Source organism: Haliotis rufescens, unplaced genomic scaffold, assembly GCF_023055435.1.
Source record: "Haliotis rufescens isolate VD_foot unplaced genomic scaffold, xgHalRufe1.0.p SCAF_150, whole genome shotgun sequence".
Taxonomy (NCBI): Eukaryota; Metazoa; Mollusca; class Gastropoda; order Lepetellida; family Haliotidae; genus Haliotis; species Haliotis rufescens.
The window spans coordinates 293,277-308,261 of NW_025963836.1; the positions used below are offsets into that span (position 1 = coordinate 293,277).

General features: G+C 44.2%; 1 protein-coding gene across 1 annotated transcript in view; it reads left to right on the top strand.

Annotated features, from left to right (window-relative positions):
• Positions 1-14,985, top strand: part of LOC124117606 (glycoprotein-N-acetylgalactosamine 3-beta-galactosyltransferase 1-like) — a 40,395-nt gene that overhangs the window by 22,875 nt on the left and 2,535 nt on the right. Inside the window, exons 2-3 of the mRNA XM_048396554.1 lie at positions 11,463-11,569; positions 12,221-12,394. Of these exons, the coding sequence (XP_048252511.1) occupies positions 11,463-11,569; positions 12,221-12,394 (281 nt within the window). The remainder of the gene's footprint in view (positions 1-11,462; positions 11,570-12,220; positions 12,395-14,985) is intronic.

The window sequence follows — 14,985 nt, forward strand, 5'->3', positions numbered from 1 at the left end:
GGATGCGGTACATGATGGCCCTATTAGTGCGTGGTCACATAGACACTAAGAAGGGGCAGGATGCGGTACATGATGACCCTATTAGCGCCTGGTCACATAGACACTAAGAAGGGGCACGATGCGGTACATGATGGCCCTATTAGCGCGTGGTCGCCAAGATACTCAGAAGGGGCAGGATGCGAAACATGATGACCCTATTAGCGCCTGGTCGCCTAGACACTAAGAAGGGGCAGGGTGCGGTACATGATGACACTATTAGTGCGTGGTCGCAGAGACACTAAGAAGGGGCAGGGTGCGGTACATGATGACCCTATTAGCGCTGGTCACATAGACACTAAGAAGGGGCAGGATGCGGTACATGATGACCCTATTAGCGCGTGGTCATATAGACACTAAGAAGGGGCAGGCTGCGGTACATGATGGCCCTATTAGCGCGAGGTCGCATAGACACTAAGAAGGGGCAGGATGCGGTACATGATGGCCCTATTAGCGCTTGGTCGCCTAGACACTAAGAAGGGGCAGGATGCGGTACATGATGACCCTATTAGTGCCTGGTCACATGGACGCTAAGAAGGGGCACGATGCGGTACATGATGACCCTATTAGCGCCTGGTTGCCTAGACACTAAGAAGGGGCACGATGCGGTACATGATGGCCCTATTAGCGCCTGGTCGCCTAGACACTAACAAGGGGCAGGATGCGGTACATGATGACCCTATTAGCGCGTGGTCACATAGGCACTAAGAAGGGGCAGGATGCGGTACATGATGGCCCTATTAGCGCCTGGTCACATAGACACTAAGGAGGGGCACGATGCGGTACATGATGACCCAATAGCGCCTGGTCGCATAGACACTAAGAAGGGGCTGGATGCGGAACATGATGGCCCTATTAGCGCGAGGTCGCATAGACACTAAGAAGGGGCAGGATGCGGTACATGATGGCCCTATTAGCGCGAGGTCACATAGACACTAAGAAGGGGCTGGATGCGGTACATGATGACCCTAATAGTGCGTGGTCGCACAGACACTAAGAAGGGGCAGGATGCGGTACATGATGGCCCTATTAGTGCGTGGTTGCATAGACACTAAGAAGGGGCACGATGCGGTACATGATGACCCTATTAGCGCGTGGTCACATAGACACTAAGAAGGGGCAGGATGCGGTACATGATGACCCTATTAGCGCGTGGTCATATAGACACTAAGAAGGGGCAGGCTGCGGTACATGATGGCCCTATTAGCGCGAGGTCGCATAGACACTAAGAAGGGGCAGGATGCGGTACATGATGGCCCTATTAGTGCGTGGTTGCATAGACACTAAGAAGGGGCAGGATGCGGTACATGATGACCCTATTAGCGCCTGGTCACATAGACACTAAGAAGGGGCACGATGCGGTACATGATGGCCCTATTAGCGCGTGGTCGCCAAGATACTCAGAAGGGGCAGGATGCGAAACATGATGGCCCTATTAGCGCCTGGTCGCCTAGACACTAAGAAGGGGCAGGGTGCGGTACATGATGACACTATTAGTGCGTGGTCGCACATACACTAAGAAGGGGCAGGGTGCGGTACATGATGACACTATTAGTGCGTGGTCGCACAGACACTAAGAAGGGGCAGGATGCGGTACATGATGGCGTTATTAGAGCGTGGTTGCATAGACACTAAGAAGGGGCACGATGCGGTACATGATGACCATATTAGCGCGTGGTCACATGGACACTAAGAAGGGGCAGGATGCGGTACATGATGACCCTATTAGCGCGTGGTCGCCTAGACACTAAGAAGGGGCAGGATGCGGCACATGATGACCCTATTAGTGCCTGGTCGCCTAGACACTAAGAAGGGGCACGATGCGGTACATGATGACCCTATTAGCGCTTGGTCGCCTAGACACTAAGAAGGGGCAGGATGCGGTACATGATGACCCTATTAGTGCCTGGTCACATGGACACTAAGAAGGGGCACGATGCGGTACATGATGACCCTATTAGCGCCTGGTTGCCTAGACACTAAGAAGGGGCAGGATGCGGTACATGATGACCCTGTTAGCGCATGGTCTCCTAGACATTAAGAAGGGGCACGATGCGGTACATGATGGCCCTATTAGCGCCTGGTCGCCTAGACACTAACAAGGGGCAGGATGCGGTACATGATGACCCTATTAGCGCCTGGTCACATAGACACTAAGGAGGGGCACGATGCGGTACATGATGACTCTATTAGCGCCTGGTCGCATAGACACTAAGAAGGGGCTGGATGCGGAACATGATGGCCCTATTAGCGCCTGGTCGCATAGACACTAAGAAGGGGCAGGATGCGGTACATGATGACCCTATTAGCGCCTGGTCGCATAGACACTAAGAAGGGGCAGGATGCGGTACATGATGGCCCGATTAGCGCCTGGTCGCATAGACACTAAGAAGGGGCACGATGCGGTACATGATGGCCCTATTAGCGCGAGGTCGCATAGACACTAAGAAGGGCCAGGATGCGGTACATGATGGCCCTATTAGCGCGAGGTCACATAGACACTAAGAAGAGGCAGGATGCGTTACATGATGACCCTATTAGCGCGTGGTCATATAGACACTTAGAAGGGGCAGGCTGCGGTAGATGATGGCCCTATTAGCGCGAGGTCGCATAGACACTAAGAAGGGGCAGGATGCGGTACATGATGGCCCTATTAGCGCAAGGTCGCATAGACACTAAGAAGGGGCACGATGCGGTACATGATGACCATATTAGCGCGTGGTCCCATAGACACTAAGAAGGGGCAGGATGCGGTACATGATGACCCTATTAGCGCGTGGTCACATAGACACTAAGAAGGGGCACGATGCGGTACATGATGGCCCTATTAGCGCGTGGTCGCCTAGACACTAAGAAGGGGCAGGATGCGGTACATGATGACCCTATTAGCTCGTGGTCACATAGACACTAACAAGGGGCAGGATGCGGTACATGATGACCCTATTAGCGCGTGGTCACATAGACACTAAGAAGGGGCAGGATGCGGTACATGATGACCCTATTAGTACCTGGTCTCCTAGACACTAAGAAGGGGCACGATGCGGTACATGATGACCCTATTAGCGCCTGGTTGCCTAGACACTAAGAAGGGGCAGGATGCGGTACATGATGACCCTGTTAGCGCATCGTCGCCTAGACACTAAGAAGGGACAGGATGCGGTACATGATGACCCTATTAGCGCATGGTCGCCTAGACACCAAGAAGGGGCAGGATGCGGTACATGATGACCCTAATAGCGCCTGGTCGCAAAGACACTAAGAAGGGGAACGATGCGGTACATGATGACCCTATTAGCGCGTGGTCGTCTAGACACATTAGAAGGGGCACGATGCGGTACATGATGACCCTATTAGTGCGTGGTCACATAGACACTAAGAAGGGGCAGGATGCGGTACATGATGACCCTATTAGTGCGTGGTCGCACAGACACTAAGAAGGGGCAGGATGCGGTACATGATGACCCTATTAGCGCGTGGTCGTCTAGACACTAAGAAGGGGCAGGATGCGGTACATGATGACCCTATTAGTGCGTGGTCACATAGACACTAAGAAGGGGCAGGATGCGGTACATGATGACCCTATTAGTGCGTGGTCGCACAGACACTAAGAAGGGGCAGGATGCGGTACATGATGGCCCTATTAGTGCGTGGTTGCATAGACACTAAGAAGGGGCACGATGCGGTACATGATGACCCTATTAGCGCGTGGTCACATAGACACTAAAAAGGGGCAGGATGCGGTACATGATGACCCTATTAGTGCGTGGTCACATAGACACTAAGAAGGGGCAGGATGCGGTACATGATGACACTATTAGTGCGTGGTCGCACAGACACTAAGAAGGGACAGGATGCGGTACATGATGACCCTATTAGCGCGTGGTCGCCTAGACACTAAGAAGGGGCAGGATGCGGTACATGATGACCCTATTAGTGCTTGGTCACATAGACACTAAGAAGGGGCAGGATGCGGTACATGATGACCCTATTAGTGCGTGGTCGCACAGACACTAAGAAGGGGCAGGATGCGGTACATGATGACCCTATTAGTGCGTGGTTGCATAGACACTAAGAAGGGGCAGGATGCGGTACATGATGACCCTATTAGCGCGTGGTCACATAGACACTAAAAAGGGGCAGGATGCAGTACATGATGACCCTATTAGCGCGTGGTCACATAGACACTAAGAAGGGGCACGATGCGGTACATGATGGCCCTATTAGCGCGTGGTCGCCTAGACACTAAGAAGGGGCAGGATGCGGTACATGATGACCCTATTAGCGCCTGGTCGCATAGACACTAAGAAGGGGCAGGATGCGGTACATGATGACCCTATTTGTGCCTGGTTGCGTAGACAGTAAGAAGAGGCAGGATGCGGTACATGATGACCCTATTAGCGCGTGGTCACATAGACATTAAGAAGTGGCAGGATGCGGTACATGATGACCCTATTAGCGCGTGGTCACATAGACACTAAGAAGTGGCAGGATGCGGTACATGATGACCCTATTAGCGCGTGGTCGCCTAGACACTAAGAAGGGGGAGGATGCGGTACATGATGACCCTATTAGTGCCTGGTCGCCTAGACTCTAAGAAGGGGCAGGATGCGGTACATGATGACCCTATTAGCGCGTGGTCCCATAGACACTAAGAAGGGGCAGGATGCGGTACATGATGACCCTATTAGCGCGTGGTCGCCTAGACACTAAGAAGGGGCAGGATGCGGTACATGATGACCCTATTAGTGCCTGGTCGCCTAGACACTTAGAAGGGGCACGATGCGGTACATGATGACCCTATTAGCGCGTGGTTACATAGACACTAAGAAGGGGCAGGATGCGGTACATGATGACCCTATTAGCGCGTGGTCACATAGACACTAAGAAGTGGTAGGATGCGGTACATGATGACCCTATTAGTGCCTGGTCGCCTAGACACTAAGAAGGGGCAGGATGCGGTACATGATGCCACTATTAGCGCGTGGTCACATAGACACTTAGAAGGGGCAGGATGCGGTACATGATGACCCTATTAGCGCGTGGTCACATAGACACTAATAAGTGGTAGGATGCGGTACATGATGCCCCTATTAGCGCGTGGTCACATAGACACTTAGAAGGGGCAGGATGCGGTACATGATGACCCTATTAGCGCGTGGTCACATAGACACTAAGAAGGGGCAGGATGCGGTACATGATGACCCTATTAGCGCGTGGTCGACTAGAAACTAAGAAGGGGCACGATGCGGTACATGATGGCCCTATTAGCGCGTGGTCGCCTAGACACTAAGAAGGGGCAGGATGCGGTACATGATGACCCTATTAGCGCGTGGTCGCCTAGACACTAAGAACGGGCAGGATGCGGTACATGATGACCCTATTAGCGCATGGTCGCCTAGACACTAAGAAGGGGCAGGATACGGTACATGATGACCCTATTAGCGCATGGTCGCCTAGACACTAAGAAGGGGCAGGATGCGGTACATGATGACCCTATTAGCGCGTGGTCGCCTAGACACTAAGAAGGGGCAGGATGCGGCACATGATGACCCTATTAGCGCGTGGTCATAAGAGGCGATTAAATGATAATGTTCTGTGACTTCGTGGATGCATTAACATTTTACCATTTCTTAGAAATAGTTTGTATAATGTTTTAAGAACAATTACATACATACATACATACATACATACATACATACATACATACATACATACATACATACATACATACATACATACATACAAACATACAAACATACATACATACATACATACATACATACATACATACATACATACATACATACATCCATCCATACAAACATACATACATACATACATACATACATACATACATAAACACACACAAACATACATACATACATACATACATACATACATACATACATACATACATACATACATACATACATACATACATACATACATACATACATACATACATACATACATACATACATACATACATACATACATACATGCATACATGCATACATACATACATACATACATACATACATACATACATACATACATACATACATACTTTGTTACAGGTGGTTACAGGACGCAAGTATGTACAGTGTCATGAGGTACTTTGTTATAGGTGGTTAAATGACGCCAGTATGTACAGTTTAATGAGATACTTTGTTACAGGTCGTTACATGACGTCAATCTGTACAGTGTCATGAGATACTTTGTTATAGGTGGTTACAGGACGCCAGTATGTACAGTTTGATGAGATACTTTGTTACAGGTGGTTACATGACGCCAATATGTACAGTGTCATGAGATACTTTGTTACAGTTGGTTATATGACGCAGGTATGTACAGTGTCATGAGATACTTTGTTACAGGCGGTTACAGGACGCAAGTATGTACAGTGTCATGAGATTCTTTGTTACAGGTGGTTACATGACGCCAATATGTACAGTGTCATGAGATACTTTGTTACAGGGGGTTATATGACGCAGGTATGTACAGTGTCATGAGATACTTTGTTACAGGCGGTTAGAGGACGCAAGTATGTACAGTGTCATGAGATACTTTGCTACAGGTGGTAACATGACGCAGGTATGTACAGTGTCATGAGATACTTTGTTACAGGTGGTTACATGACGCCAATCTGTACAGTGTCATGAGGTACTTTGTTATAGGTGGTAACAGGACGCCAGTATGTACAGTTTAATGAGATATGTTGTTACAGGTGGTTACATGACGCCAGTATGTACAGTTTAATGAGATACTTTGTTACAGGTGGTTACAGGACGCCAGTATGTACAGTGTCATAAGGTACTTTGTTACAGGTGGTTACATGACGCCAGTATGTACAGTTTAATGTGATACTTTGTTACAGGTGGTTACAGGACGCCAGTATGTACAGTGTCATGAGGTACTTTGTTACAGGTGGTTACATGACGCCAATCTGTACAGTGTCATGAAATACTTTGTTATAGGTGGTTACATGACGCCAATATGTACAGTGTCATGAGATACTTTGTTACAGGTGGCTACATGACGCCAGTATGTACAGTTTAATGAGATACTTTGTTACAGGTCGTTATATGACGCCAATATGTACAGTGTCATGAGATACTTTGTTATAGGTGGTTACAGGACGCCAGTATGTACAGTGTCACGAGATACTTTGTTACAGGTGGTTATATGACGCCAATATGTACAGTGTCATGAGATGCTTTGTTATAGGTGGTTACATGACGCCAATATGTACAGTGTCATGAAATACTTTGTTACAGGTGGTTATATGACGCAGGTATGTACAGTGTCATGATACACTTTGTTACAGGCGGTTACAGGACGCAAGTATGTACAGTGTCATGAGATACTTTGTTACAGGTGGTTACATGATGCAGGTATGTACAGTGTCATGAGATAGTTTGTTACAGGTGGTTACATGACGCAGGTATGTACAGTGTGATGAGATACTTTGTTACAGGCGGTTACAGGACGCAAGTATGTACAGTTTAATGAGATACTTTGTTACAGGTGGTTACATGACGCCAATCTGTACAGTGTCATGAGGTACTTTGTTATAGGTGGTTACAGGCCGCCAGTATGTACAGTTTAATGAGATACTTTGTTACAGGTGGTTACATGACGCCAATATGTACAGTGTCATGAGATACTTTGTTCCGGGTGGTTATATGACGCAGGTATGTACAGTGTCATGATACACTTTGTTACAGGCGGTTACAGGACGCAAGTATGTACAGTGTCATGAGATACTTTGTTACAGGTGGTTACATGACGCCAATCTCTACAGTGTCATGAGGTACTTTGTTATAGGTGGTTACAGGCCGCCAGTATGTACAGTTTAATGAGATACTTTGTTACAGGTGGTTACATGACGCCAATCTGTACAGTGTCATGAGATACTTTGTTATAGGTGGTAACAGGACGCCAGTATGTACAGTTTAATGAGATATTTTGTTACAGGTGGTTACATGACGCCAGTATGTACAGTGTCATGAGATGCTTTGTTATAGGTGGTTACATGACGCCAATATGTACAGTGTCATGAGATACTTTGTTACAGGTGGTTATATGACGCAGGTATGTACAGTGTCATGATACACTTTGTTACAGGTGGTTATATGACGCAGGTATGTACAGTGTCATGAGATACTTTGTTACAGGTGGTTATATGACGCAGGTATGTACAGTGTCATGATACACTTTGTTACAGGCGGTTACAGGACGCAAGTATGTACAGTGTCATGAGATAGTTTGTTACAGGTGGTTACATGACGCAGGAATGTACAGTATCATGAGATACTTTGTTACAGGTGGTTACATGACGCAGGTATGTACAGTGTGATGAGATACTTTGTTACAGGCGGTTACAGGACGCAAGTATGTACAGTTTAATGAGATACTTTGTTACAGGTGGTTACATGACGCAGGTATGTACAGTGTCATGATATACTTGGTTACAGGCGGTTACTTGACGCAAGTATGTACAGTTTAATGAGATACTTTGTTACAGGTGGTTACATGACGCCAATCTGTACAGTGTCATGAGGTACTTTGTTATAGGTGGTTACAGGCCGCCAGTATGTACAGTTTAATGAGATACTTTGTTACAGGTGGTTACATGACGCCAATATGTACAGTGTCATGAGATACTTTGTTCCGGGTGGTTATATGACGCAGGCATGTACAGTGTCATGATACACTTTGTTACAGGCGGTTACAGGACGCAAGTATGTACAGTGTCATGAGATACTTTGTTACAGGTGGTTACATGACGCCAATCTGTACAGTGTCACGAGATACTTTGTTCCGGGTGGTTATAGGACGCAAGTATGTACAGTGTCATGAGATACTTTGTTACAGGTGGTTACATGACGCCAATCTGTACAGTGTCATGAGGTACTTTGTTATAGGTGGTAACAGGACGCCAGTATGTACAGTTTAGTGAGATATTTTGTTACAGGTGGTTACATGACGCCAGTATGTACAGTTTAATGAGATACTTTGTTACAGGTGGTTACAGGACGCCAGTATGTACAGTGTCATGAGGTACTTTGTTACAGGTGGTTACATGACGCCAATCTGTACAGTGTCATGAGATACTTTGTTATAGGTGGTTACATAACGCCAATATGTACAGTGTCATGAGATACTTTGTTACAGGTGGTTATATGACGCCAATATGTACAGTGTCATGAGATACTTTGTTACAGGTGGTTATATGACGCCAATCTGTACAGTGTCATGAGATACTTTGTTATAGGTGGTTACATGACGCCAATATGTACAGTGTCATGAGATACTTTGTTACAGGTGGTTATATGACGCAGGTATGTACAGTGTCATGATATACTTTGTTACAGGCGGTTACTGGACGCAAGTATGTACAGTTTAATGAGATACTTTGTTACAGGTGGTTACATGACGCCAATCTGTACAGTGTCATGAGGTACTTTGTTATAGGTGGTTACAGGCCGCCAGTATGTACAGTTTAATGAGATACTGTGTTACAGGCGGTTACATGACGCCAATCTGTACAGTGTCATGAGATACTTTGTTCCGGGTGGTTATAGGACGCAAGTATGTACAGTGTCATGAGATACTTTGTTACAGGTGGTTACATGACGCCAATCTGTACAGTGTCATGAGGTACTTTGTTATAGGTGGTAACAGGACGCAAGTATGTACAGTTTAATGAGATATTTTGTTACAGGTGGTTACATGACGCCAGTATGTACAGTTTAATGAGATACTTTGTTACAGGTGGTTACAGGACGCCAGTATGTACAGTGTCATGAGGTACTTTGTTACAGGTGGTTACATGACGCCAATCTGTACAGTGTCATGAGATACTTTGTTATAGGTGGTTACATAACGCCAATATGTACAGTGTCATGAGATACTTTGTTACAGGTGGTTATATGACGCCAATATGTACAGTGTCATGAGATACTTTGTTACAGGTGGTTATATGACGCGAAAAAGTAACGTGTCATGAGATACTTTGTTATAGGTGGTTACATGACGCCAATATGTACAGTGTCATGAGATACTTTGTTACAGGTGGTTATATGACGCAGGTATGTACAGTGTCATGATATACTTTGTTACAGGCGGTTACAGGACGCAAGTATGTACAGTGTCATGAGATACTTTGTTACAGGTCGTTACATGACGCCAATCAGTACAGTGTCATGAGGTACTTTGTTATAGGTGGTAACAGGACGCAAGTATGTACAGTTTAATGAGATATTTTGTTACAGGTGGTAATATGACGCAGGTATGTACAGTGCCATGAGATAATTTGTTACAGGTGGTTACAGGACGCAAGTATGTACAGTGTCATGAGATACTTTGTTACAGGTGGTTACATGACGCCAGTATGTACAGTTTAATGAGATACTTTGTTACAGGTGGTTACATGACGCCAGTATGTACAGTGTCATGAGATACTTTGTTACAGGTGGTTACTGGACGCAAGTATGTACAGTGTCATGAGATACTTTGTTACAGGTGGTTACTGGACGCAAGTATGTACAGTTTAATGAGATACTTTGTTACAGGTGGTTACATGACGCCAATATGTACAGTGTAATGAGATACTTTGTTACAGGTGGTTATATGACGCAAGTATGTACAGTGTCATGTTGTACTTTGTAACAGGTGTTTATAGGACGCCAGTATATACAGTGTCATGAGTTACTTTGTTACAGGTGGTTACATGACGCAGGTATGTACAGTGTCATGAGATACTTTGTTACAGGTGGTTACATGACGCAGGTATGTACAGTGTCATGAGATACTTTGTTACAGGTGGTTACATGACGCAGGTATGTACAGTGTGATGAGATACTTTGTTACAGGCGGTTACAGGACGCAAGAATGTACAGTTTAATGATATAATTTGTTACAGGTGGTTACATGACGCAGGTATGTACAGTGTCATGAGGTACTTTGTTACAGGCGGTTACTGGACGCAAGTATGTACAGTTTAATGAGATACTTTGTTACAGGTGGTTACATGACGCCAATCTGTACAGTGTCATGAGATACTTTGTTATAGGTGGTTACAGGCCGCCAGTATGTACAGTTTAATGAGATACTTTGTTACAGGTGGTTACATGACGCCAATCTGTACAGTGTCATGAGATACTTTGTTCCGGGTGGTTATAGGACGCAAGTATGCACAGTGTCATGAGATACTTTGTTACAGGTGGTTGCATGACGCAAGTTTTACAGTGTCATGGAATACTTTGTAACAGGTGGTTACGGGACGCCAGTTTGTACAGTGTCATGAAATACTTTTTAACAGGTTGTTATAGGACGCAAGTATGTATAGTGCCATGATGTCCTTTTTTACTAGTGGTTACAGGACGTCAGTATGTACAGTGTAATGATATACTTTATTCCAGGTGGTTACAGGACGCCAGTATGTACAGTTTGAGGAGATTCTTTGTCGTGTTCACCCTCCTCGGTGGTGCCGTCTTCGTCATCTTACTCCTCGTGATGACGCATTCAGGTGAGTAAGACGTTGATGAGCACAGCTTGCATCTAATTGTTGTCCACGATATGTACAGAAGTAGAACAGCAATTGTACCAGGTGATGTACCATGCGCTGCACCATGTGATGTACCATGTAATGTACCATGTGATGTACCATGTAATGTACCATGTGATGTACCATGTGATGTACCATGTGATGTACCATGTGATGTACCATGTGATGTACCATGTAATGTATCATGTGATGTACCATGTAATGTACCATGTGATGTACCATGTAATGTACCACGTTATGTACCATGTAATGTACCAGGTGATGTACCAGGTGATGAACCATGTGATGTACCATGTGATGAACCATGTAATGTAACACGTGATGTACCATGTAATGTACCATGTGATGTACCATGTAATGTACCACGTTATGTACCATGTAATGTACCATGTAATGTACCATGCGCTGCACCATGTAATGTACCATGTTATGTACCATGTAATGTACCACGTGATGTACCATGTAATGTACCACGTGATGTACCATGTGATGTACCATGTGATGTACCATGCGATGCACCATGCGATGTACCATGTGCTTGATCATGTGCAAAACAATGTGCCATGTCGAGTTTCTCCAGTCCTTCTATTTATCCCTGGATTATTTTTGCAGATAGTCGCTATTTAACAGCCCGTTTTGCAAGTGATTTTACCCACCTACAAGATTCGATTATTGGGACCGGTGCTCATGAAGATGACATTCGCCTGACAGAACACGGCCTTGACCTGTTTCTAGAAAGCAAGGATGAAGTCAAAGACGGAGAATGGAATAACGAAGATTTCACTTGTATGTCAAGGCGTTCCGTTACCTGTAGACATCACATCACAAATTTGGTTTGACGCCACAAATGAATATCATATCCGTTATATTATGACTAGTCAGATATATGGAGCATTGCCTGGTGCTTCAAGCCACAGAAGGTTCCTTGGCATGCTGAATAAACAATGACCATACATACCACAATGATCCCTGGGTTGTAGCAACATCAAATCAATTTGAAGTCAGTTTGTGAACAGTCTACTCACTAATTGCATGAAAATATTGCCGTGTCACAATTGATCGTCTTGTCTTTCTGACCAATGAGAGAGTAAATGGAATAGCCCCAGGTTTCACTCAAAACCAGCAAACCATGAACTGTGAACAATGAAATTGTTTGATTGTCACGACAAGCCAACATATCATTAAAATGTGTTAACATGTTTAAAGCAGCATACGTATACTTATTGTATGCCAATTGTGTGAGTGTTCATTGCAACTGGTAAGGCACGAAAACCTGGTGTCACCACGTATTTCCCATTCATACACTGTTACCTCCATTGTTCTGGATAATCGAGACTGGTTATTCTGTGTGGTTGACGTTTGGTATTTATCCCTGTGAAGTCGCCATCAATGATGCTGTAAAAAATATAAGCTCCCAGTTTGGCAGACTGATCATGAAAGCAAGAGCCAATGTTAACCACTTAGGGATTTCGGCTTTGGTTACAAAAGTGTACTCAATCGACGAAATGTTGACACTGACATCAGCTTTGGGAAATATAAACTATATAAAGGAAACCGTTTTTCTTAACGGCCCATGAAGCTGAAATGTTGAAAATGTTCTCTCATATAACTAAAGGTCTCAACACATTCTAGGCGTTTTTTCAATGCTTTCCGTAACATGTTTAAATGTATTCGGTTGTCCCTGAATAAGTCCACCCAAACAAATAAACGTCAAGATGTGAGTAAGGATTTCATTTCACATATTTGTAAGTTCAAACTCTCTCTCAAATAGGAAAGAGAAGCCGTGACAACATTGAATTAACTCCACGTTTATTTATAATATAATTGGTTCTATGAGATGGGTAAATTTAGTTTCAGACTGTTCTGATCTATATTTGACATTGACATAGAACAATCGACTATACTATGAGCAACGTTTTCATTTAATTTATCTGAAAATGCAAGAAACTGATAATATAATCTTACTAAACATATTTGTGCTTTATAATAATGGACTTGACAGTGAAGCTTCTCATTTCATCTGCCTGTTTTTTTATCCATGTCACCTGACCAATGGTTTGTCATCAGACAGTTATGCAGACAAGTCTTTTAGATATGGGATTTACAAAAAAGTGAAATATCTTTAAAAAAATGCTTTCTTTATGATATACATCAGTGTAAAAGACTGAGTTTTCCGAAGTTAAGAAAAGTGATATATTCATTTGTAATTTTACTGCAGTGAACATAAAAAATTAACGTAGCTATTGTCCTACAAGAGTTAGCTCCCCATTATCTCAAGTTTCAAGCCGGAACACAAACGGTTGACGTCCATGTTTCTTTAATTCTACATTGACAAGGCAAAAGACAGATCGTCATTCATGGAGTTTATATCCATTTTATTTTTTATTCTCTCGTAAATATTTACTAACAAACTGTAAATTTCTCATTTAACTCGTCAATAGAGACTGTTCGTTTCGCAAAGTGCCATTTTTGTTACTTGACCAGAGTGCATTCTTTTGCTTCCAACAGCAGGCTCCTAGATTTCAAGAATATATTTTGTTAATGTTCATTTTGTATATATTCATATCTAAATGCATGATGAAGAACGTTCGTGACCCTAAATATTATTTGATACTTTTGTTGTTTATATATATTTTTAAATTTGCAAACATGAAACTACTTTTTAAAGTCGAAAATCCAAGGTTTGGTGAACCGCCCCTTTGTGTCGGGAGAATTTCAAGGTGTTACATTTGTAATGCAATAATTTAATTTTCCGGTAGGCAACTACACACAAAATATAAAAAGGATATTCCATGTGTTTACGCCACTCGTAACAATATTCCCTCCCCTCGTCACTCGACACATGGAATATTATCTGTATTGGTGGGCCACACGTTAGATACTAATGTATTATGAACCACTAAACCTTTAACTTGAATATTGTTAAGGCGACGTAATGTTCACTTCATATTGCCTAGATCGACTTCCTCACGTAAAATATAGGTGTATATTACACATAATGTTGCTTATCCAGGTTCGTGGTTGTTTTATGACAGTCATATAACACCCTATTGTTAGCCCTCTTAGCTGTGGCTGTGGAGAGTTTCGTGGGTGATGCATGAATGTACTATAATATTCTGCTGTTGTCACTCCTGCAGTAGCTGCTGGCAACTCTGATTGATTGATTGATGCATGACTGTCATATAATATCCTATTGTTGCCACTCCTGCAGTAGCTGTGGGGAGCTCTGTGATTGATTGATTGATGCATGACTGTCATATAACATCCCATTGTTGCCACTCTTGCAGTAGCTGTGGAGAGCTCTGTGATTGATTGATTGATGCATGACTGTCATATAACATCCTATTGTTGCCACTCTTGCAGTAGCTGTGGGGAGC